This window comes from Vombatus ursinus, unplaced genomic scaffold (assembly GCF_900497805.2).
Source record: "Vombatus ursinus unplaced genomic scaffold, bare-nosed wombat genome assembly UNPS02014820.1, whole genome shotgun sequence".
Lineage (NCBI taxonomy): Eukaryota > Metazoa > Chordata > Mammalia > Diprotodontia > Vombatidae > Vombatus > Vombatus ursinus.
The window spans coordinates 27,503,779-27,526,246 of record NW_020954598.1 but is presented as its reverse complement, the minus strand read 5'-3'; the positions used below and the strand labels follow the sequence as shown (position 1 = coordinate 27,526,246).

General features: G+C 38.4%; 1 protein-coding gene across 1 annotated transcript in view; it reads left to right on the top strand.

The window, feature by feature from the left end:
* LOC114024154 (meiosis-specific coiled-coil domain-containing protein MEIOC-like) overlaps positions 1 to 12,853 on the top strand; it is a 34,584-nt gene extending 21,731 nt beyond the window's left edge. Inside the window, exons 3-8 of the mRNA XM_027837078.1 lie at positions 3,440 to 3,603; positions 7,388 to 7,489; positions 7,705 to 9,478; positions 9,928 to 10,062; positions 10,176 to 10,353; positions 11,807 to 12,853. Coding sequence (XP_027692879.1) covers positions 3,440 to 3,603; positions 7,388 to 7,489; positions 7,705 to 9,478; positions 9,928 to 10,062; positions 10,176 to 10,353; positions 11,807 to 12,069 — 2,616 coding nt within the window. The 3' untranslated portion in view covers positions 12,070 to 12,853. The remainder of the gene's footprint in view (positions 1 to 3,439; positions 3,604 to 7,387; positions 7,490 to 7,704; positions 9,479 to 9,927; positions 10,063 to 10,175; positions 10,354 to 11,806) is intronic.
* The last annotated feature ends 9,615 nt before the right edge of the window (positions 12,854 to 22,468 follow it).

The following is a 22,468-nucleotide window of genomic DNA, read 5'->3' as shown; positions in this document are numbered from 1 at the left end:
GCTCCTCTAATATGGCTCTCTACTGTACATACACTTGTTCCAACCCATAGAGGCTCCCTTTAGTGGCATTTTTTCTTTCTCTCTAATCACCTTGGGGACTGTGATGTTATAGTCTAAGGAGAGTAGTTCCACTATTCTTAACAAAAAAAATTTCTTGAAAAACTTTTTTCCAAATCTTTTTCATTTTTCTTAAGTTTGTAGTACTTTCATTTTCATCCTTAAATGCACTTGAGGTGGCTTTGCTCAGTCTTGCCAAGCTTTTAAAAAATTAGTTGTATCTACCATAGCTTTTCTCCTTTTGAAGAGATAGTCCTATTCATAACTGTCTGTCTTTTTGGGGTAAGATTTTACAGACAAGTTTATATTCTAGCCCAGTCTTTTTTTAAAAAAAAATTATTTTATTTTAATTTATCAACAGTCACTTCCATAAGCATTTGAGTTTTAAATTTTTCTCCCCCTCCTTCCCCAAGATGGCATGCAATCTGATATAGGCTATACATATACATTCCTATTAAACATATTTTCACATTAGTGAAGTTGTGAGGAAGAATTAGAACCAATAGGAGGAACCACAAGAAAGAGAAAAGAAAATAAAACAGAAGAAAAAAATAGCAAATATTATGCTTCGATCTGCATTCACACTCTGTAGTTCTTTCTTTGGATGTGGTTAGCATTTTCCATCATGAGACCTTTGGAGATGTCTTAGATCCTTGCATTGCTGAGAAGTAGCCCAGTCTTTTTTTAAAAATATTTTTTCCAATTACATATAAAACAGTTTTCAACATTCATTTTAAAATCAATTTTGAGTTCTAAATTCTCTCCTTCCTTTTCCTCCCTATGCAGGCAGTTTGATATAGGCTATATATGTGCAATCATACAAAACATTATCATTAGTCATGTTGTGAAAGAAAACAGACCCCCCCCCAAAAAAAAACCCCAAGAAAAATAAAGCGAATAGCATTTTTTCATAAGTTCTCGAGAATTGTCTTAAGTCATTATATTGCTGGCCAAGTCATTCACAGTTGATCATCACACAGTATTGCTGTTATTATATACAATATTCTCCTGGTTCTGCTCACTTTGCATCAGTTTAATGTAAGTCTTTCCAGGTTTTTCTGAGAGCATATTGCTCATCATTTTTTATAGCACAACAGTATTCCATCAAATCATATACCATAACTTGTTCAGTCATTCCCCAGTTGATGGACATCCCCTCAATGTCCAATTCTTTGCCATCATAAAAAGAGTCTAGCCCAGTCTTGAGTTAGGCAGCTACTTCTCTCCCTTTGGCAAGTAAATTAGGTGTTTACTGACTAAGATGTTTTCTGGAACCACATCTTTTCCATCTTACAATTACTTGAAAGGTATAGAGAATCTAGTAATATCTCATTGAGCTATTGTTGATTATGAAAAAGCATTTGATTCTGTAAAATAAAACACCACCTTCAAGGCTCTTTTACAGTAAGATATCTGTTATGCATACATCAAGGTACTTCAAGATTCCTTGGAACATTTAACAGAAATAACATAATAAGAATGGAGGAGGCAGATGGTAGACATAATCCAGGATTGGGATTTGGTAGCATGATCAACAAAAGGAAAAAGGGGCAAGGGACTTGAGGAGAGGATAGTGTAGAAATGAGTTGTTGACTAAATAGGGAAGAGAGGAGAGGGTACCCAGTGCAGTTAATATTCTGGGTGGAGGGAATGGAGGGCCCTGAAGTTAAAGAGAACAGGGTTAGGAGGCCTAAGGCATGGCCAAAGGGATGACAAAAGGTTAGGGTCAGATAAAGGAATTTCAGAGTTTGTGAATCAGGCAGTAGGATCCTCATGGATAATGTTGAGATCAAGGATATGACCTCTTGTGTGGCTGAGGTAGGGTGAAGGAGCAGGTTGTGGAAATTGAGTAGATTGAGGAGCTGGAAGTTAGGGCATTAGAGGGACCATCAATATGTTGGGAGCCCCCTAGTATGCAGGCAGGAGTTGGGGAGAGGAGAGAGAGAGACTGGAGCCTAGCACCGACCTGTTCCAAGAATATCTAGTAGCCAGGATCTGGATTGGGGGAGCAGTTTGGATAGTGTGAACTTCAAAGGGAGGACAGGCTGCTGAGTGGTGGTGGTAAATGGAGAGTCTGGAAGTGGCAGTGGGGAACAAAGAGCATTCCAACTCTTCCACACAGAGCTGGGGATTCTGAGAAAAAGTATAGCTAGTACTAGAAAGGGGAGCAGGTTAATTGGACTGAGTGTATATCAAGACAGAGCCGGGTCAGTGAATGTCAAAGGGTAGAATGCTTGTGGGGTGGGCATTCTAGAGGGCACAGTGGAAGAGGCAGGCAGATTTGGAGTATGACATTGAATGTGGGGTTGGGTTTAGGAAAGTGGGAATAAAGGAATGGGCAGTTGGGAGCAGGCAACAGGATTTGAATTTTTGGCAGCCAACACTTCATAATTACTGGGCTGAGGAGAGTAGAAGGGGCTAGGCAGAATGTGTTAACCATTGAAGAATGAATCCAGGCAGAGTATCATTAGTTGCAGAGGTTCATTGAGGAAGGCACGTGTTTAGTCATATGAGACTGGTTGAAGGAACTAGGTGCTATTTAGCCTGGAGAAGAGACAGGGAATACACGTTAGCAATGGTGAAATATTTGGAGGGCTGTTGTGTTGAAAAGGCCCAGAAGCCAAAGCTGGGAGCAATGGGAGAAACTTACAAAGGAGAAAATTTAGGCTTGATATTAGGAAAATCTTCCTAACAATTAGAGCTATCTAAAAGTACAATGAGAGAGGGAGGGAAGGGAGAGCTAGAGGATTGGAGATTTTCAAGTAAAGATTGGACTTTCACTTGTTGGATGTGTTATCATGGGAATTTCCAGCTCTGAAATTCTGACTTTATTTTGTACTGCTCGCAGAGAAAAGAAATAGGAATTAGGTTTTGACTCAAAATAAGGAAAAATTTAGTAATAATTGGAGCTGTCCAGATGTAGAAAATGAAGTAATGGGTTCTTTGGAATCATTTGAGTAGAGACTATAACTTCTCTCAGAGATGTCGGAGATGGGTTGGGAGGTTTAACTCAACCTCTCAGCTACTTTTCAACTCTTCATATTCTGTGAGCCTAACAGGTTCTGAGAGAGGTCTAGAGAGGATCACTTGTGAAGGTATAGACATCAGGACGTGGACCCTGGACTGTGTACCTAGGCCTTTTTTGTTCTTCCGGGGTTTTGGCCATATGCTAGGTAATTGAGGTTGTAAGGTGAATGTTTTGGATAAATAAGGTGTTATAATTTAGGAAAGTTGTTTTTTGTTTTGTTTTTTTTTTTAAGAAAAATGTCAATTGCTATAAAGTACTTTCCTCAGTCATCTAAACTAAAACTAAAGTTTTCTGTGCCTTTTTACCAAATATGATTTTTTAATCTGCTTAAATTATCTTTTTGTTTTCTTTCAGGTAAACTGTAAGCAACAAGGAATGGACACCCAGTTATTCAGTCCTTTGCTGGGTGAGATTACTAATACACCATCTCTGGAATCTTCTGGTTTATATAGTAACTGGTCAGTTTATGGAGATGACACTAGCCCACCCACTGCCTTTCAAGACTATGCCAATGAAAGGTATCAAGTAAATATGTTGTTTATACAACTGTCCTCTTGATTATTAAGTTCATAACTTAGGAGTCATTCTTACCCCCCATATCTCATTATTTGCCAGGCTTGTAGATTCTGTTTCTATAACATCATCTTACCTCAAATGACCCCCTATGTAGCTCAGACCCTAGTCACCTTTTCCCTAGTCTGTTATAGAAGTCTCCAAATTAGTTTCCCTGTTTCCAGTCTTTCTCCTTTCCAATCCATCCTTCATATAGATGCCAAAATAGTAAAAACTTAATGACTTCCTACTGTTAGAACAAAATAGAAATGTCTTGACCTGTCATTTAAGGCCCTGCACAGTCTAATTAACCCACTTATCCAGCCTTAAAACTCCTATTATTCCCCTTCACATACTCTGAGTTTCCATCAGACTGGACAGCTAGCTGTTCCTTAAGCTCAGTACACCATTTGTTTCTTGCCTTCACGCATTCACATACATCATTTCTACATGCTGGAGTCCATTTCCGCCTTCCCCCCAGGACCTCCTAGAATCCTCTCCTTTCATTCAGCTCCCTTCTCTTTCTGGGATTCCTCAACTTGTACTTTCTCCCTCCCTCCTTAAATCATTTGGTATTTGCTTTTCTCGGCACATGTTGTGGAAGCTCCATGAGGGCAGGGACAGTTTTGGTTTTGTATCTGTAATGCCTTGCACATTATGGGAACTTAATAAATACTTGCTAACATAATAATTGAATTATAGCACATCCTTCATCTGGGGATCCTGAAACCTAAGAGAGCAGCCCTTTAGTATTTCCTCATGCGCTAACAAAATAGGATCAGAGTGTTTAGAGCTGATTGGGACGTTAGAAATCATCATCATCAATGAATTTCTTATTTTAGAAGAAAAAGTTAACACACCGAAAGATGAAGATGTTTCTCTAGGGCCATACATTCAGTGAGTGACAGATTGGGGGTTTGAATCTTGGTCTTTGGACTTCAAAGCGACTGTTCTTTTCACCATATGTGTACTACACTGCCTCAGAATTATACTGTCAATAGAATTGAGGTAATCTACATCCTGTGTCAATAATTAACTTTTTGCATGACTCCTATGGAACAAGAGGTTATAATTTGATCTTAGAAGAATTTGTTCAAAGTATTTTGTATCTTACGACCAAAGAGTCAGTGCCCAAAAGATTTTACATCTAATTGCAGGGGTTCTGCAGTACTTCAGCTCTTTCATACCTCTTGACTATTTTTAGACCGCGGTTGCTTTAAAGGGTGTTATTGGCAAAATAAGAATTTGGCCAAGTGGAATTGATTGTGTTCTAATTAATTGGCTTCTTTATTTTTCCTTGTCCCAGCCCCATTAAATCTTGAGGATGACTACTACCTTTTATGATTGGATACTGTTGGGTTTTGTTGTCCAACAGGACAGAGGTGTTGGAATTCGGATAGAGGGTTGGGGGTGCTGTTGGAACCTAAGGCCCTGTACACCCTTTAAACTTCAGACATTAAGCTGTGCAGGGTCTTGCCTTCTGGGCAAAAGAGAATGCACGCTTAGACCACTTGAGATATTTGAGAAATCACTAGAACTTTTAAAAGTGATACAAGATCCTTTTGCTCTGTTGAAGAGCTGCTTGTAACTTACAGGTCAGTCTGGAGCTGTAGTTGTTTTGCAGTTTATCCTGAAGCTGCTTAACTTGTGTTTCCCAGTCTTCTCAGCTTTGAAAGCAGGAGGCAGCCTTCTTGTGTGTTGTGGTTACAAAGGCAGTAATATGATTGAAAAGGACTGGAATTCTTAATAGAAACTGCAGGAAGTCTAGCAACTCAGCAACTGAGTTAAGTATAATTGAAATAGTGTGGTATGGTCTGAGAACCCAACTAGCATTTTATAAAATTGTTTTTATTTATATTATTTAGTAAATTTGGAACTGACTGAATTTATCAAAGGTTAATCTTTAAAGTTCTTTTATTAGTTGAGGCATTCAGTATCACTGAATCTGAGTTGGAAATGGGCTTCAGTGCACACTTAGTATAACCTGTACCTGAAGAGTAGTCCCTCTGCAACATCCTTGATGCCTAGGATGCATTCTCTCCTCATCTCAGCTTCTTAGAAGTCTTCTTTCTTCAAGACTCCCCTGTGGTGCCAGCATCTCCCTTTGTATGTGGCCTTCCCTAAGTCTGTACACCAGCCCCTGCCCCACACCCCAAATAGCTGAGTGTTCTCTGCATTCATAGAGATTCCAAACCTATAGCTGTACCTTGTCTATACCTTTTTTACCTCTGCCTCTGTCACACCTTCATTTGTGTTGTACTCGTTTGTGTACATTTTATGTCCTTCTATTTGAATGTAAATTCCTTAAAGTGAGAGACTATTTCTTTTTCTCTTTGAATCTTAGGTGCTTAGCTCAGTGCTTTGATGTAGTAGAAATGTAATAAATGTTCGTTGAATTTTTAATTGGGTTTCCCAATCTCTGCTTGAACACTTCCAGGGAGGGAAAGCCCACCACCTGCTTAGGCACCTGTTCATTTCCATGTTGGACAGCTTTTATTGTTGCAGTAAATTCAAATCTACCCGCTGGCAGCTTCCACTCATTGTTCCAAGTTCTTTAGGGGCCAAGTAAAAAAACAAAACAAAACAAATCTTGGGGCAGCTAGGTGGTGCAGTGGAAAGAGCACTGGCCCTGAAGTCAGGAGGACCTGAGTTCAAATCTGGCTTCAGACCAGACACTTGACACTTACTAGCTGTGTGACCCTGGGCAAGTCACTTAACCCCAACTGCCTTAACAAAAAACAAAAAAAACAAATCTACTACATGACAGCCCTTGAAGAACTTGCATCTGGCTTTCATGTTGTCTTCCTAAGTCTGCTCCGGTCCGGTCTCAGCATTCGTGTGCCTTCAGCCAGCCTTCATCTGTCATGGTCCTGAGACCTTTGTAACCTATGAACATCTTGGGTACTATCTTCTAGACACACTTAAGCTTTTATTCCTTCTCCTCTCCCCCCAACTGTGTTTTTCACAAAATAAAGCATCTAGAACTGAACATAGTATTGCGGATCTGATAGGCTTTGAGAAGAGCTCTGTAGGATTGTCGCCTCCCTGGTTTGGGATGGTAGCTTCTCTTAAACCGAAAGCTCTCTTCCATTTCTTTGGCTGTTGTGTCACTTGCAGAACACTAACATCCCCAGCTCTTTTTTTCACAGAAACTGTTGTCTAGATATGCCTTCCCCTTCTTACACTGGTGAAGTTGATTTTTAACCCAAATATAGGATTTTACATTTATTTCTATTAAATTGCATCTTTCTTGATTTTGGCTCATTGTTCTTGCCTTCTGACTTTGTTGTCCAACATGTTAGCTATTCCATCCAGGTTTGTGTAACCTGCAAAATTAACACATGAATGCATTGATGTTTTTCTATAAGTAATTAATAAAAACTTTAAACAGTGTAGGAGAGAGGACAGATCCCTGAGGTACTTTATTAGAGACTTACTTCCAAATAGATCAACCCATTAATGACATTCCTTTAAATGTTGAAAGATGGTGCTCCTGTTTACTCAGGCAAAACATCACAAGTTTCTTCAACTGAGCCTTGTGTGGTATGATCTCTAGTGGCTTTACCATCCTGATCTCTGTCTAATTACTGGCCTGCCATTTATGCCCTTGAAGTGTTGGACTTTGACAGTAATTTACCAAAAAAAAAAATGTGGTGCATACTGATGTAAAAGTAATTGGTCATAAATGGTGGTGTAGGTATTTTGTTTATGAATTATTTCTCAAAATTATTTGGTGGATATATTTTACAGGGCACAAATCAATTTATGTTACTCCGGAAATGGCCCTGACACGTTTGGATTGGTTTCAAACATTTTGGAGAAGCCAAATATTCCGGACCCTGTTACTGACTGGTAAGTTTGTGCAGAAACCCTGTTACATATTATAGAGAGATGTTCTGCATGTTCTTTAAAGTAATCATGTTGACTTCTCTAGAACTTTACTGAGGGCTTGGTTCTGGGATATGGATTAGAAACATGTAGACTTTGATATATTTTTACAGATAATTGTAATATTTTAGCCTATGTAGAATGATGAGTATTATTATTAATTGTGGTCTTTGTTATAGGAATTCTTTGTCCAGATTCCTTCCTCCCACATGGACACCTAACTTTGGTAATGATGATGACTATTCAGGATATTCTCTCAGGAATTCTGTCGAGGATTTTTCAAACTTCATTGAAACACAGAATTTCAATCAAGGACACTTTGAGACATCACCTGATATAGAGAACTTGCAAAGTGCATTTGATAATCTTAGATTGGTAGAGTCTTGGCTTTCTCCTTCAGACCATTCTAATCAGCTACCTGACAATATTTTCAAAAGTACTTACCTGGATAATTCAGCTTTTAAAACCAATTCAATTATTCAACCAAAAGGATTCCCTTTGCAGAATGAAGAATTCAATCAAAGTGAGACTAATTATAAGCAAACGAAATTAAATAATGATTATGAAAAAAACTGTTCTGATCTTAACTCTTATTTTCAAAATATATATAAAGATAGTGCTAGTATTCAAAAGGAATCCTGGAAACCTGATAGAGCAAATGAGAAGATAATGAAAATTAATATCCAAGAACAAATGAAATGCTCCAATGATTTGGGCAGTCTGGCTGCTGATCCATATGTATTTCATGAAAATCATTTGCTTCCTAAAATAAATGAAGGTATGATGCCTTCTCAGCAAATACAAACATCTGTTCCACCTCCTCTATACTTTGTCAACCAACCATTTCCTGAAGAAAATTTGTCAGCAGTAATCGACAAGAAATCTCAGGAAACGAGCTCACTGAATGATCCCAGTAACTTCAACTTTATGGGCAACTTTGAAGATAATGGTTGCCAATTTCCCAGAAATTCCAAAGAAATTCTCTTGAAGCCCCTTGACTACGATTTGTCTATAAATACTGCTTTACAGAATGGAAACTGTCAGTCACTCTTCAGGGAGCATATTTGGGTGGATGGGAACATGTTAAGTCCAGTTCTGGTGGAAAATTCTCCATTTGTGAAGCCAATAGCATCAGGCTGTCAGCCTTCGTCTGGAGTTTCAGTCTTGTCTTCTGGCTCTCCCATGCACCAGTCTTTGATTTCTCCTTCATACTACCCACAGACACCACCAGTACCCTTCAGGAAGGAAGGGAGGTTACAAATGCCAAATGGTGTCCATAGTGGTCTGAGGTTTCCAAATTCTAATACTGAAAATCAGAAGCCAAATATACAAATGGGATGTTTCCCCCATGATCCATTGACTTCCAGGGGTCATCATTATTGCAAAATTCCTGCCCATTTGTCATCCAACTGCCTGTTGCAGCAGAATGCTGCTAGTGAATACTCTGATAGATATAGAGTCCGCAAAAAACAGAGTCTAGATGATAGAAAAGATAGGAAGAACTTGATTCCCCAGCCTAGTTACATAGGTCAGAACCGTCAGCAGTTTAACATTTTCCGAAAGAAACAAGAAAAGAATAGTGTTAATATGTCAGATTTCATCAATCCTTCAATCCTTCCTGCCGTCCCTTTTGTGTCGGAGCTTAAACAAAACCCTAATTTTACCCCATTTAACCCTTCTCCCTTTATGCCAACAACTAACTTTACTTTCCCACCATCAACATTTCCTTTGTCAGAGCTTGTTGACGTTTTCCATTATGGTGGCCTTACCAATTTGAATCCCTTCGTTAGTGATTTGTTTTGTAGGGAAGTAACACCACCATACTTTGCCTTTCCACCACCTTTTAACAAATACCGGCCACCAAGAAATCGGAGTGGACCTGCTAATGAACTTCATACCCAACTGGAAGAGTGCTATGAACAATGGCGAGCTCTAGAAAAAGAACGGAAGAAGGTAATAGTGGGTCTCACAGTGGTAGATGTGAGTTCAGTCTGGTTATGCACAAATTGGAGCATTTCACATCATGCTTCTGCTACCTAGCTACATAGCTGATGTGGAAATAAGAAAAAGTCAAATGGAGGACGCCAAATAGAATTTCCCAGGATCAAGCTATATTTTGCTAAGATTGTGTGTGTGTGTGTGTGTGTGTGTTGTGTGTGTGTGTGTGTTTTGCTAAGAGAGTGTGTGTGAGAGTGTGTGACAGTTATGTATTATGATTGATACTAGACAAATCTTATTATCTATATCTAGTTATATGAGATAAAATGTATGGTTATGAATGTGTGTATATGTATGTGTGTGTGTGTATCGACATATACGTAGCTCTCTGTGTCTCTGTATCTTACATGTATATGATTTTTTTCCTCTCCAAATCTCACACTTCATATATGTTATATTCTTAGACTGAGGCAGATCTTGCAAGAAACTTTCCAGGAAAGAGGGTCTCCACTTCAAATAACACTCCTGTTTCCAGACTTCCTGCCAATCCTTCCCGAGTGGATCGCTTAATTATGGATCAGTTAAAGGAACAAGCCAGAGTGAGTATATATATTCATATTGATCAAGTATGTTTTAGAGCAGTTGTTAGGTATGTTGAGTTTAAAATATGTGTGGCTTACAACTAACTAAATGTATACATATTTCTTTTAAGGTTTTGACCTTACTAAGAAAGATGGAAAAGCTTCGTGGTAGCCCTGTCCATGAAAATATATCCATCACTCTGGAACGCCACTTAGAAGCCATTCATGCTACTCAAGCCAAGCGTAAAGATGAACTTGTTAATGCTGCTAATCCCCCACACCAAGGAATTCATTATAATAATGAGAAAGGCAAGTTTAAGTACATGTTTTTAATCTCTTGGGGGAGTGAGCTGGGCTTGGGATTTTGCCAGTTTCGGGAGCTTGTGAGATGAACTTGCTCTCCCAGTGCATATCTGCATTTTAGAGTCTTAGAGAGTTACCTGGGGCACCTTTGAGTGAATGAAGCTAATAGGAAGCCAGTTGGATTGCTTCTACATAATTGTTTTTTGACAATCCTATATCCAGGTTTTATTTTCTAATCAAGTGGCTCATTATTGAAAAGTAGATGCAAAATTGGGGGGGATCCTAGAGAAAAATACTTAAGACGTGGGTCTAAAACAAACAAGGTGTGTCTGTTACTATCTTGTTGCAGTAGCTTTTTGTTTTTTTACAGGACTTGGGATTTTATTGGTGTGAGGAACTTTCAGGGGAAGATTCCCTCAGTTGTTATTGTGGGAGGCAGCTAGGTGGTTCAGTGGGTAGAGTGCTGGGCCTGGAGTCAGGAAGACCTGAATTCAAATCTGGCCTCAGACATTTACTAGCTGTATGACCTTGGGCAAGTCACTTAACCTCTGTTTGCCTTAATCCACTGGAGAAGGAAATGGCAAACCAGTCCAATATTTATGCCAAGAAAACCCCATGGACGTATTGGAATGCTGTGGCCCACTGGGTCATGACGTCGGACACAGTTAAACAACAGCAGGCAGCTTCCAAGGGAAGACTTCCTCTGCCCAGGCAGATGGGCAGCATGTCCTGCATGTGTGGTTGTCACATTGAGCGTATCTAAAGTAACTGCTTTCATTATGTCATCTCCCCTGCCCAAGGACCTACAGTGGGGACCCCCTTTGTCTGATTTATTAGTTCTCAAACTCTAGTGCCTGTTTTTAAGATCCTTCATAATCTCATCCACCTCTTCAGTGATATTCTCCACTTCTTCCCAACACATGCCCTCACTCTTTTCTGTGTGCACCATCTTCTTTCTTATATGTCTTTGTGCAGGTTGATTCCCTACCTGGAATCGTCTTTTCTTTCCCACTTCTTACATAAATCCATCCCTGCTTGAAGGCCCAGCTTAAATAATTTCTTCCACCAAGCTTTTTTCAAGTATCCTGTCTTAAGTTCATCTTTCCCTTCTCCAAACTTATATTGTGCTTAGTTCTACAGACTTTAGCCTCTACCTAGTCTTTAATTTCCCTGTGTTAATTTTGTCTCTTTAATTAGCTTTGCAGTTCTGTGAGGGCAGAAACTAAAAATTGTGTGTGAGAGAGAGAGAGACACACACACACACACACACACACACACACACACACACACACACTCTCTCTGTATCTGTTCTTTATGATATCTATCCTGTTTTCCACCTAGGATTTACAACATGGCAGAAATGTGATAAAGTACTGATTTGTATTCTTGCTTTGAGCAACTATATGGCTCATCTCTGGGCTTATGGTTCTGATTGGCAACATCTTCTTTTTTGTCATAGATGTCCTGGCTCTGGCATTAGTCATTAAAGAGCTTACCTTTGCAACACGGAAGACACGGACTGCTTTATGGTGTGCATTGCAGATGACTTTGCCCAAAACTTGCTTCGGCCTGCCTGTGAAACAGGAAGAGATTGAAAGGGTATTACGAGAACTGTGTCCCCAAAATGCTGGTACCCAGGAAAAAATAATTGTGGAACGTGAAAGTCATGAAATAGAAAAGGGAAGCAGAGAACCCAAAGTAGATTCTCGAATCATTGCTTAAAAATCTTGGGGGCAAAATCACTTTTTTCCAATTATAAGCGTTTCCAGGTTTTCAAAAAGAATTTAAAAATAACTGATGGATGCAGTTTGGTTACTATGATTTCAGAATGCGTATTTCTAAAGAGTGATGTGATATTTCTTATAATATTGCAATGTGTTCTCTGTGAAATATTGAATCACTTTGGAAGATGGAAATAGCTGAATATTTCTTTGGTTCTCTCGAATCCAAAATTAACTTATATACCTTTAACCGTGAACTGGGAAAAGGATAACTAACTTTTGTAACTGACAGATGATGGCAAAGTATCTAAAAAGCAAATTTTCCCCACAGTGTCTGCAAAGGGTACATTGAGGTTTTTAAAAGGTTCTTAAAATGATTTGGGTGCCAAAGTAATTTGAGTTTTTAAAGGTATTTTTGCTGTACTAGAGCAGGAAATTGAAAAGTCTCATTTTTCCAAATTGATTAATTATTTAAGCTATAGTGACTTAATTTGAGAAAATGTTTCACGTGATCATGTGGTCAATTCAGGATTTTCAGCTGGGATAGTGATCATGGCTGAATTCCTTTTTTACTGGTCCCCAAGGAAACAGAGGGACTGAAAGGTTTTTATAATTTAAGTAGCTTGTTAAAGTTAGCATTAATAGGTGAATTAAAGTACACTCAGGATTTGAAATCACATTCACTAATTCCTTATGATGGATTTTAAAGTAACTGTTTAACTTAGTATGCACTTAATCAAAAGTATGGCCATATATATTAGCTTTTGGTACTATAATTTCTTAAACATTCCATATTTATTTAATGTTTATTTAATATTTTATTTTAATAATGTGATATAGTGGTTTGTTCCCCTCCCCCCTCCCTTTTTTTGGTTAAACTTTCCTAATCAGATTTAATGATTTACTCAGGAAATAGATTGTTATATGCTTCTATATAATGTTGCTGTGTATATATATATACACATATACACACAGGGGTGTGTGTGGGGTATGTGTGTATGTACCTAGGTGTGTATGTATGTATATGTGTGGCATCCCCAAAGTCTTAGTGTCATTTAGAACCCCCTGTGTATGGATGAACACACATATAAAGTATATGGTGTTTTGGGTGGGAAGAGATAGTTGCAAAATATTTACACAAAGCTTAACTCTACTAGGTTACCAAAGTTGTTTAACTGATTTGTTTTAGCATGAGAAGTCATATATCCTAACTAGTCCCTGTGCTGTGGCTTAGACAATCAAAGTGCTGTGTGTTATTGTGAATATACAGGATGAGAAAGAAGTCTTGTCTACTTACACTATTTAGGACTTTTTTAATGCTTTAACAGTCATGTCTTTAATATTTTGTTTTCAAAATACATCAAAAACTAAGCCATTTTCATAGCGGTTAGAACATTGGTGAGATTTGGTGGTAGATACTGCAGTTTTTTTTTAAGGTTTGAGAAGGAATTATGTTAACATGTGGAAAGATTGAAAATTACTGTAAGTGAAAGTTCTTCATAGGTCTTTGTAAATTGGACGCTCTATGATCAATGCAATATTTTTTCCATGTGCTTTGACAAATAGTATAGTTTTGGATTTGTAAATGTTTCCAAACCAGATGCTCGGTGTATTTAAAGCATTACCACTGCTAAAAGTAATCAATCTTGCAGAATAGTTATTTGTGAACTAGGGGAATATAAAATTCATTATGACTTAGAATACAACTTCAAAATGGTCTTTGAAGTTATTCAAAATGGTCTTTGAAGTTAAAAACAATCTTGACAGGTATTTCTGAGCATAAATATAAGTCGTTTTTCAGCCTTGGTTCAAATTTTTTTAAAATGATGTTGAAGAGAAGTATTCTAACATCGTCTTTATAGGTTTCTGTATGTGTCTTTTGTGTGTGTATGTGTGCAGCTTATTTGCACTATTTAAATAATTTCAGAAGATGACTCATGACACAGATGAACTATTAAGCATTCAGTGTTTACAGCATTTTACTTTGGGATGGAATCGGTCTTGAATACATAGCTAGAAAATCAGAAATTAAAAGCAGTGATTTTCATTTCTATCCTTAATGTCATTTACAGATTAATTGTAGTCAAAGGAGACATTTTGTGGTAGAGAATGTATGAGCAATTAGGACTTAATTATATTTGTGATAATTGTTGAAGGAATGTGGTCTTAATATCTTCATAATATGGTTAATGTGCCTTTGTAGTCTAATTTTTTTATAAATAAGCGCATTCTTGCTCCCACTTTCTATTGCTATTTAAAAATACATTTAAAGAGATTATACTGTATTTGCTTTGAATTGTAACAATGAGCAGATTGGAGTTGCACCCTCATTATATCTGGTTATGAGCTCTTTAACCAAAAGGGGAGACTCATAGACACAATGGAACTTCAATCAGCTCTTGCTATATTGCCTCTGTGTGCAAAGATGGTGAATATGCATGGTTAATGGATATCCAGTAACATTTTGAAGCTATAATGTACTTAAGAATCTTTAAGTTAGTGACTGATCTTTGGTATTCATTGACCCTCTTTTGCGGTGCTGCTAACTGCACTACAGTCTTTATAACTCATTAGTACTCAATTAGCAATAAGCTAGCATAGAATACAATTTACTCTTTGGTTTTTCACTGCATAGATAAATGTTTATGTTTGTATATTAGGAAGCAGTGTGGAAAAAGAAACAAAAGGAGTTATACTTTCAGCAGTTCTTGTCTTTAAGAGTAAATTAAACTGAAACTCAGCATGTTCTGAATTTCTAGTAAATGAAAAGATGATTCACTTAAACTGAAAAATTTTCTTGGGAATGTCTTTGCTGTACACCATCTTCCTCCTGCATTTTGAAGATTGCCATTTACACGTAACAGGAGTTGTAAGAAAGTCATTTTAGTTACCTTCTTTAAAAACAAAGATTTCTGGTGCTTGGACTTTAGAAACTGAGCTCGAGTTTTCTTATGCGTTTTTATAAGTTAGAAATGAAATAGGGGCAGTTAGGTGGCGCAGTGGATAGAGCTCTGGCCTTGGAATCAGAAGGACCTGAGTTCAAATGCGGCCTCAGACACTTGACACTTACTAGCTGTGTGACCCTGGGCAAGTCACTTAACCCTGATTGCCTCACCAAAAAAAATTAAAAAATAAAAAAGAATAAATATCCAAGATATTCTTATGGTGACTAATCATAAATTTAAAGGTTGAACCTCTTTGGAGCAAAAGCACTGCTAAATCTGTCATAAAGCCAGTCTAGCAATAATATCAGGATATACCTGGCTGTTTGCTTCAGGTTTATTTTAATGCCGAGGCCTGTGGTTTCATTAGTTTGGAGACTTCTCCAGTAATACTGTTTACCACCCTTCCTTGCCTTAGGAGATGGTTTCATTAATTTCTCTGGCCAAAAAACTCATCCCTTGCTGATCCGCACTGGGATGAAGAGACTGCATGTAGCAAACCTGACCTCTCCTGCCATGCCTGTGCCCATGAGCACCTACCAGAGTTGCTGTGGTGCTGGCTGGTGCCATCTTGGAGAACCCAGGGGCACCTCTGTTTCCTGAGGAGGCCTTGGAGCACAGAAAACGTTAACGAAGGTGGAATGCCTCAGTAGGAATGTAATTTGTAAAGGCTTCCTATGAAGCAGAATATCTACTTCTTGGAGAGATGCCTGTAACGAAAGAAATTGGATTCACAAAGCCACACATACATGTGTAATTAAGTAGGTTACAATATGTATCTGTCTTGGGATGTGAAATCCTTGGCTTCCAGCCTGGTGGAGTGGAAAGAGGACCCAAAGACTTCAGTCTCCCAGCCCATGATCCAGCAGCGTAGATTGAAGAAGACTTTCAGTGTTAGCTATCAGAGAAACTTTAAGAAAAAAATGTGGCTTCTCCCAACTTGGGAATGGATTTCTTTCTAATACTGGACTTTTCAGTGGTGAGGCTTTTTGGCTCTTTCCCTCTTGGGCAGCAGTTCTCAAGGTGTGATCTGGGGGTCCCGACACTTTCAGAGGGCCCAAAAGGTCTTTTTTCATCGTAATGCCCCAAGACATTTTAATTACTACTCTGGTTAATATTAATAGATAAAACCCACTTAAACAGAAGCTCTTTGGGGTCTCTGATTGTTTTAAAGAGAGTGTTTGAGAACCACTGCTGGAAGGCTTAGCCAGTGTCACCTAGATGTTTTGAATGATTATTAAGAACGTTACGTCTTCCTTGGATCATAGATTTAGGGCTGGAAGGGATCGTCTAGTCCTGGCTCCTCACTTCACGGAGGGAGAAAATGAGGCCTAGAGAGCCTGAAAGACTTGCCCAGATCATCCGCTCAGGAGAAGCAGAGCGGGGATTCAGACCCAGAGAGATGATCTGACCTTCGAATTCAGCCTTTCCTCGGCCACGCTGGGCTGCTTCCTGCTCTTGTCCTGATTTCTGTGTGTTTTACCTGGAGACAGTGGCAGTCTTGGGCTTGTTATGATCTCATTGTGCCAGTTGGTCTACGGGCAGCTCTTTCAGTTACACTTACTAGCATTTGGTCTTTTACAATCAACAGGTCAATCAACAGACATTTCTTAAATGCTTATTGTACCAGGTGCTGGGGATAGAAATTGTAAAAAGGAAACCATCCCTACTTGCAAGCAGCTTATTCTCCAGTGGGGAGACATATATGTGTATGTGTATATGTTTGTGTATATGTACCGCTAGCTATCTATGTGCATGATATATGTGTATATATGTGTTACTGAAGGGGAGGAGAAAAATCTGTCCACAAAGTTACGGTGAAAACGTTACTTTCCCCCTCCCCCTTCCCGCCACATGTATGACTTAAAAGCTGGCTTGGACCAGCAGCATTGCTCTTCAAATCCTGGCTTGGGGCTTGAATAGACGTACCCGGCTGTATACTAGTGACCCCATAGAGAGAGAGAGTGTTTGTGTGTGTGTGTGTGTGTGTGTGTGTGTGTGTGTGTGTGTGTGTAGTTGTTAAGAGAGCTGGAAGGAAGGAAGGCAGGAAGACCTGGGTGTAAATCCTGCCTGTGACACGCAGTGACTGTGTGGTCCTGGACAAGTCACTACATTTCTTGGTGGTGGAGACAGCTCTCTGAGAGGGAGCTCCTCCTCGGGGATGCTGATGACTGCACACTTTGCCTTAGAGGCAGAGTGCAAATCAAAATAAAGGTCAAAAAAGAAAAGAAAGCCAAGTGTCTTTGTGCTCTTTGGGCTGTTAGCAATGACGGTGTAAAGGATCAGTAAATTGGGAGCTGCTTTAACAATAGTCAATGGAAACTTGGCACCAAGGCTTCTCCCTGTTGGGAAGTTGGCATTTGGGATGTTTTGAGAGGTGGGAAAGGGTTTTAGAAGTTACCTTGGCCAGACTCTCTTCATTTTGTTTGTTGAACAAGCTTTTAAAACCCATGTGCATGCCATAACTTTGGGGCTGGAAGAGCCATCAGAGACAATCTAGTCCAGCCCCACATTTTCTGGATGATGAGCAGTCACTCACCCAAGCTTGCATTGGGGTACTTAGTATGTAGCTGACCCAGGCTTTAAACCCAGGGCTTCTGAGTCTAAATCATGTTTATTAAGTTATATATGATGAGAGAAACAGATCTGTGTGAGGAGATAAAAGGAAAAAAAAAAGTTCTGCTGTATAGATTTTAATTTCCAGTGGTCTCTATGCACATTAATAACTGAATGACTATCCCCACAACCTTCTCCTTCCTCCCCCCCCCCAAAAAAAAATCAGGCTATTTCTCGGTTATGTGGGAAGAAAATCAATATTGCTTTTATTTTTATAACAAGTATAAAAATTAGATTTATGGTGTGTAGCTTTAATTAATTATTTGTCACAAATATTTTACACCTTTTTGGTTAATCTTATGTGCTCCAAATAGATTTTGTGTCACTCCTGAAAAATATTTTGTAGCACATTTTGAAACTGAATGTTTACTTTGCACTAACAGAAACGTGGAAGTATTTAAAACAAAAATAAGGTATAAAATTTATCATCATCTCCTTGTGTTATTTTTTTCTTAGAATAACCTTAAGAATGTTATTGAAATTTGAAATAAAAAAATCTTACTACTTCTACCTCCTCTTACTGTTTTCTAAGGAAGTTCTCATGCTATACCAAAATTACACTCTATTCAAATTGCTCTGGGGGTTGTTAAATCAATATCCCTTTGGAATGACCTTAATATGTTACCTTGCCCGTTGTATTCTGTGGCCTTGGCTGGATGCGTCCTTTTGCATTTGGAACCTTTCATCTTAACTAATGAAGCCTTATTTTAAAAAATATAAACCTAGTATGACATAGCATGTGCTCTTAATGTTATGTTTCTGGAAATGACAGGCTTGAGAAGATCCTATAATTAAAGATGGATCAGTGTAATCTTAGCACATATTTGTGTTGATAACTTTTCAGATTTAATTTTGTTCCGTAACTATCTGTGCCTAGCTAATGCAGCTATTCTTTGGGTCCATTTGATTTTGATGTTTGATACCTGTTTATTGGTTATCTGCTATTGTTTCCTATAAGATTTTTTGAAAGTATTTATCAAAGAAATAATCTGTTCCTGTTAACTTGGCAATCCTATATTAAAGTATTTCATATCATTAAATTGCTTTGACTTTTTTTTATTAAAAATAGAATAATATCTAAAATAAGGAGAATCAAGAGAATAAACTAAATACAATTTAAAGAAAATAATATCCATCTTTTGGACATTCTTCTTTTCCTCTAATTCATTTTAAAAATAACTTCATTTTGAAATCATTTAGGTATGATTATGATTATGAGGGAAGGATTTTTAAGGGTTTTATAGTTGGTGTTTCACAAATCCATGGTATTTGTGGTCTCATTGATGAAAAGTATTCCCTTCATCTCTGTAGATCATAACCTCTTTGCCCTCTCATCCTGGGTGATTCTTGTCCATATATTCCCATAAATCTCTTGTAGAGGATCCACACAATGCACTGGGGGCTTTCCTGCATTTTTAAGAAAAAAGAGAAATTATATGTACCTGTGCAGTTCTTCAGTTATCCCATCTGTTAGGTCCTCTTCCTATTCTAATCTTTAACTCTGTCTTATGCTGTTTTTGCCCACAGACTGTTGTTGGTAACATTCTGGAACTGACCTCACCAGCAGGTCTCTCCAGGGCCTTTTGATGAGATTGTGGTTATAAATAATTTAGTTTTCAGAAAATTTTGGCTGTTTTAGACCTGACTGGTCTGCACTGGTTTACCCCTGTCCTCTACATTCTTAGTGCACTTATTGTGCACAATTTAACACTTTAATACCATGTTTCACTGAATAATCATCACCACTGCAAAATCATCTCACCCTGTTTTTTCAGTCCAAAAATGGGTTTATAACCTTTCATCACATAATTTTTGCATGGTATAATTCTGTTCTTCACACTGCTTAAAAGATAAACAGGAGCAGCAGTGTATTCACCAGTGGCATATGGATACACATATATCTCTGGGGCATTCTGAGCCAAGAGCTCAATCCTCAGCACTCAAGCATTTTCAGTGTATTTCTGAAAACTGATTGGCGTGGTTTGTTTAGAACGCTGCAGTACTGACAGTTGTCATTCAACCCAACGGAGAACCGTAAGTACAAGGGAAGTGGGCAGGCAGCCAGGGCTGCTATGTCCAAGTCATGTGATATAGTAAGACCTGCATCTTCCCATGCTATCTAAACTCTACAGTTTGTCTGCCAGCGATACGTTTTAGTAATGAATGATTTTTAAGTAATACTGGCACATTTTTTTAAAGCTTCACATAATGGTTACACCCAACTTCTTTGCAAAAAAAAAAAAAAATTGGCATAAAATCTGTGACAGTTATGCAATGAAATACAGTATGTGTAGCCTTCTATTCTTTAATCTCCTCAACTAGGCTTTAAAGTCCCTAAGAAGTACAAAGCATTTCTTATACGTTTGTATTCTCCACAGTGCAGGGAGGAAGAGAAGTATTCAATAAATACCTGTTTATCAGTTCATTGATGAGTATTTGTAAAGGTACCTGAAATTATGACCTTTTTTTAATACAAACTAGCTAAAGAAATAGTCTTGGGACTTTATTTTAGACACTTTTGTTCTTGAGAAAGGGTAGTTCAAGAGTCGTGTCCCAAAGCATGGGAGTAAGCATTTTAATCAGCATTTAATCTTATTTGTAAAACCAGAGGTGGAGAGGCAAGTGAGCTTTTGTAGCTAACAAAATGCAGGCTAATCTATATTATCCATTCTCATCAGTAGCGATAGTGGCAATTAGCAAAGCTTTTTTGTTTTTTTTAAAAGCACGTACTATGTGCCAGTCACAGAGCTAAGGCAACTGGGGATTCAAAGAAAGGCAAAAAACACTAACCCTGCTCTTACTGGACTCACATTCTAATGTGAGGAAGACACATGCAAAAAATTTTCTGTTTTAAGATGTGTAATGTTAATGGAAAGTAATCTTGGAAGCATGGCAATAGCAGTGTATATGTGTAGCAGAAATATGAGGTAAAGCATCTTGTAGCAGAAGGAATTTTAGCTGACTTATAAAGGAAGCCAGTAGGTGACCATGAGGAGGGAGAACATTTCCAACTTGGGGGACAAGTGAAAGTACATGGAGTTCGGGGGAGAGAATGTTGGGTACAGGCCTAAGAAGACTAGAAAGGTAAGAAGAAGGCAGGTTGTAGAGGACTTTAGAAGCAGCATCTTATATTTTACTTTGGAGGTGGTAGGGAGCCATTGGAGTCCAAGTGGGGGAGGAGTTGGTATCCTAAAATCATTTTGGTAGCTGAGTAGAGAATAAACTGACTGGTATGAGGAGGGACTTGAAGGCAGGAAAGCCAAGCAGAAAGCTATTGTCATAGTCCAAGGTTGAAGTGATGGGGGCCTGTACCAGGGTGGTATCTGTGTGAGTGCATAGAATAAGATGGGAGTTTTGAAGATAGAAACAAAATTTAATAAAATTGTATATGAAGACTGAGAGACAGCAAAGATGACATTGAGGTGTTAGCCTAGTGACTGGGAGCATCATGGAGCCCTTGACAGTAACTGGAAATTTAGGAAGAAGGGAGGATTTTAGGGAGAAAGATAAAGAGTTCTTTTCTTGCATATGATAAAATGGAGATGACCACTTGTCTATATATCATATATACATATGTCTATGTCAGCATCCAGTTGTCCAAGGTACTGTTAGTGATGTGGGACTAGAGCTCAGGAAATAGGCTAGAGCTAGATACAGTAAGAAACTCTGAGAATCATTTGCCTAGAGATAATTGAATTCATGAGATTCCAGGCAGTATGTTAGGGAAACCACTATAGTACCCAGGTTGGGAAGAACAATTGGACTCAACCATATGCTTTGTTCTGGAGTCAAAGTGATTTTGAATGCACTCAGGGATTTCATTTTTAAGCTGTGTGAAGGTGAGGAGGATCTTTAAAAAACGGAAAACGTTACTGATGCTACCACCAATTTATGAAAAAAGTCGACAGTAAACATCAATTATGGAGCCCAAGTCTACTTTCTCTTTTTAAACTTTTTATTATGTCTACTTTTTCATGTCTTGAAAATGGAGAATTGTCTGTCCGTGGCATCAAGGGTAACATTGATGAAAGTAGGAGATGGGTGTAGGCTGGCTTTCTCAGACAATCGCCTACAACATCTGACCAAAAGGTGCATAGAATCTAAGATCACACACGCTGCAGAACAAAGTGTAACCTCAGAGGCTCTCCTCAAAGTCTCTGCATGTCTTTCCATGGGCCAAAATGATTTTGTGACTTAAGCGACCACAGAGGTAAATTCCTACCCATCCTACTGAGTATCCAAGCATCCTCATCTTAATTTCTGAAAGGATTTTGGTTTGCAACACTCCAATTTAGGAAGGTTTAGAACTCGTTCAGGTTAGAAACTATATTCTGTAAAAGTTGAGATTTTTTTTGGGGGGGGTGGCATGAGAGGGTCTTTCTTGCCCTTATTAAACAAACGAGATATAAAGATGTAAATCACAAGATCCATGACTTCTGAAACTTAACATTTTCCTAATAGGGTAAGATGTGCAAATAATCCAATGAGTCTGTGATGCCACCTGGGTGGTTATCTCCTCCACTGTCCTCAGTTTGCAACTGTGACTTCTCATCCTTTGAAATTCCTGCATGTCTTTTATTGTTGTAGAGTTTATAAATCAGGGATTGCTCGTCTTTACCATGTTACTGACCCCTTTTAAATTCTCATTGTATTTAATATAGACCACCACAAGGCGCTATATGTTGTTTCAATTCATAAACCCTAGAGGGCAGGGATTGTCCATGTTTCTTTGGGGTTTTTTTGGTAGAGTTTAGCAGCCCCTTAAAACAGAGTACTTGATGAATATTTAAATTCAGTTGCTGGTTCCCCTCTCCGTGTTTATATACTCCATCCCTAACTTAG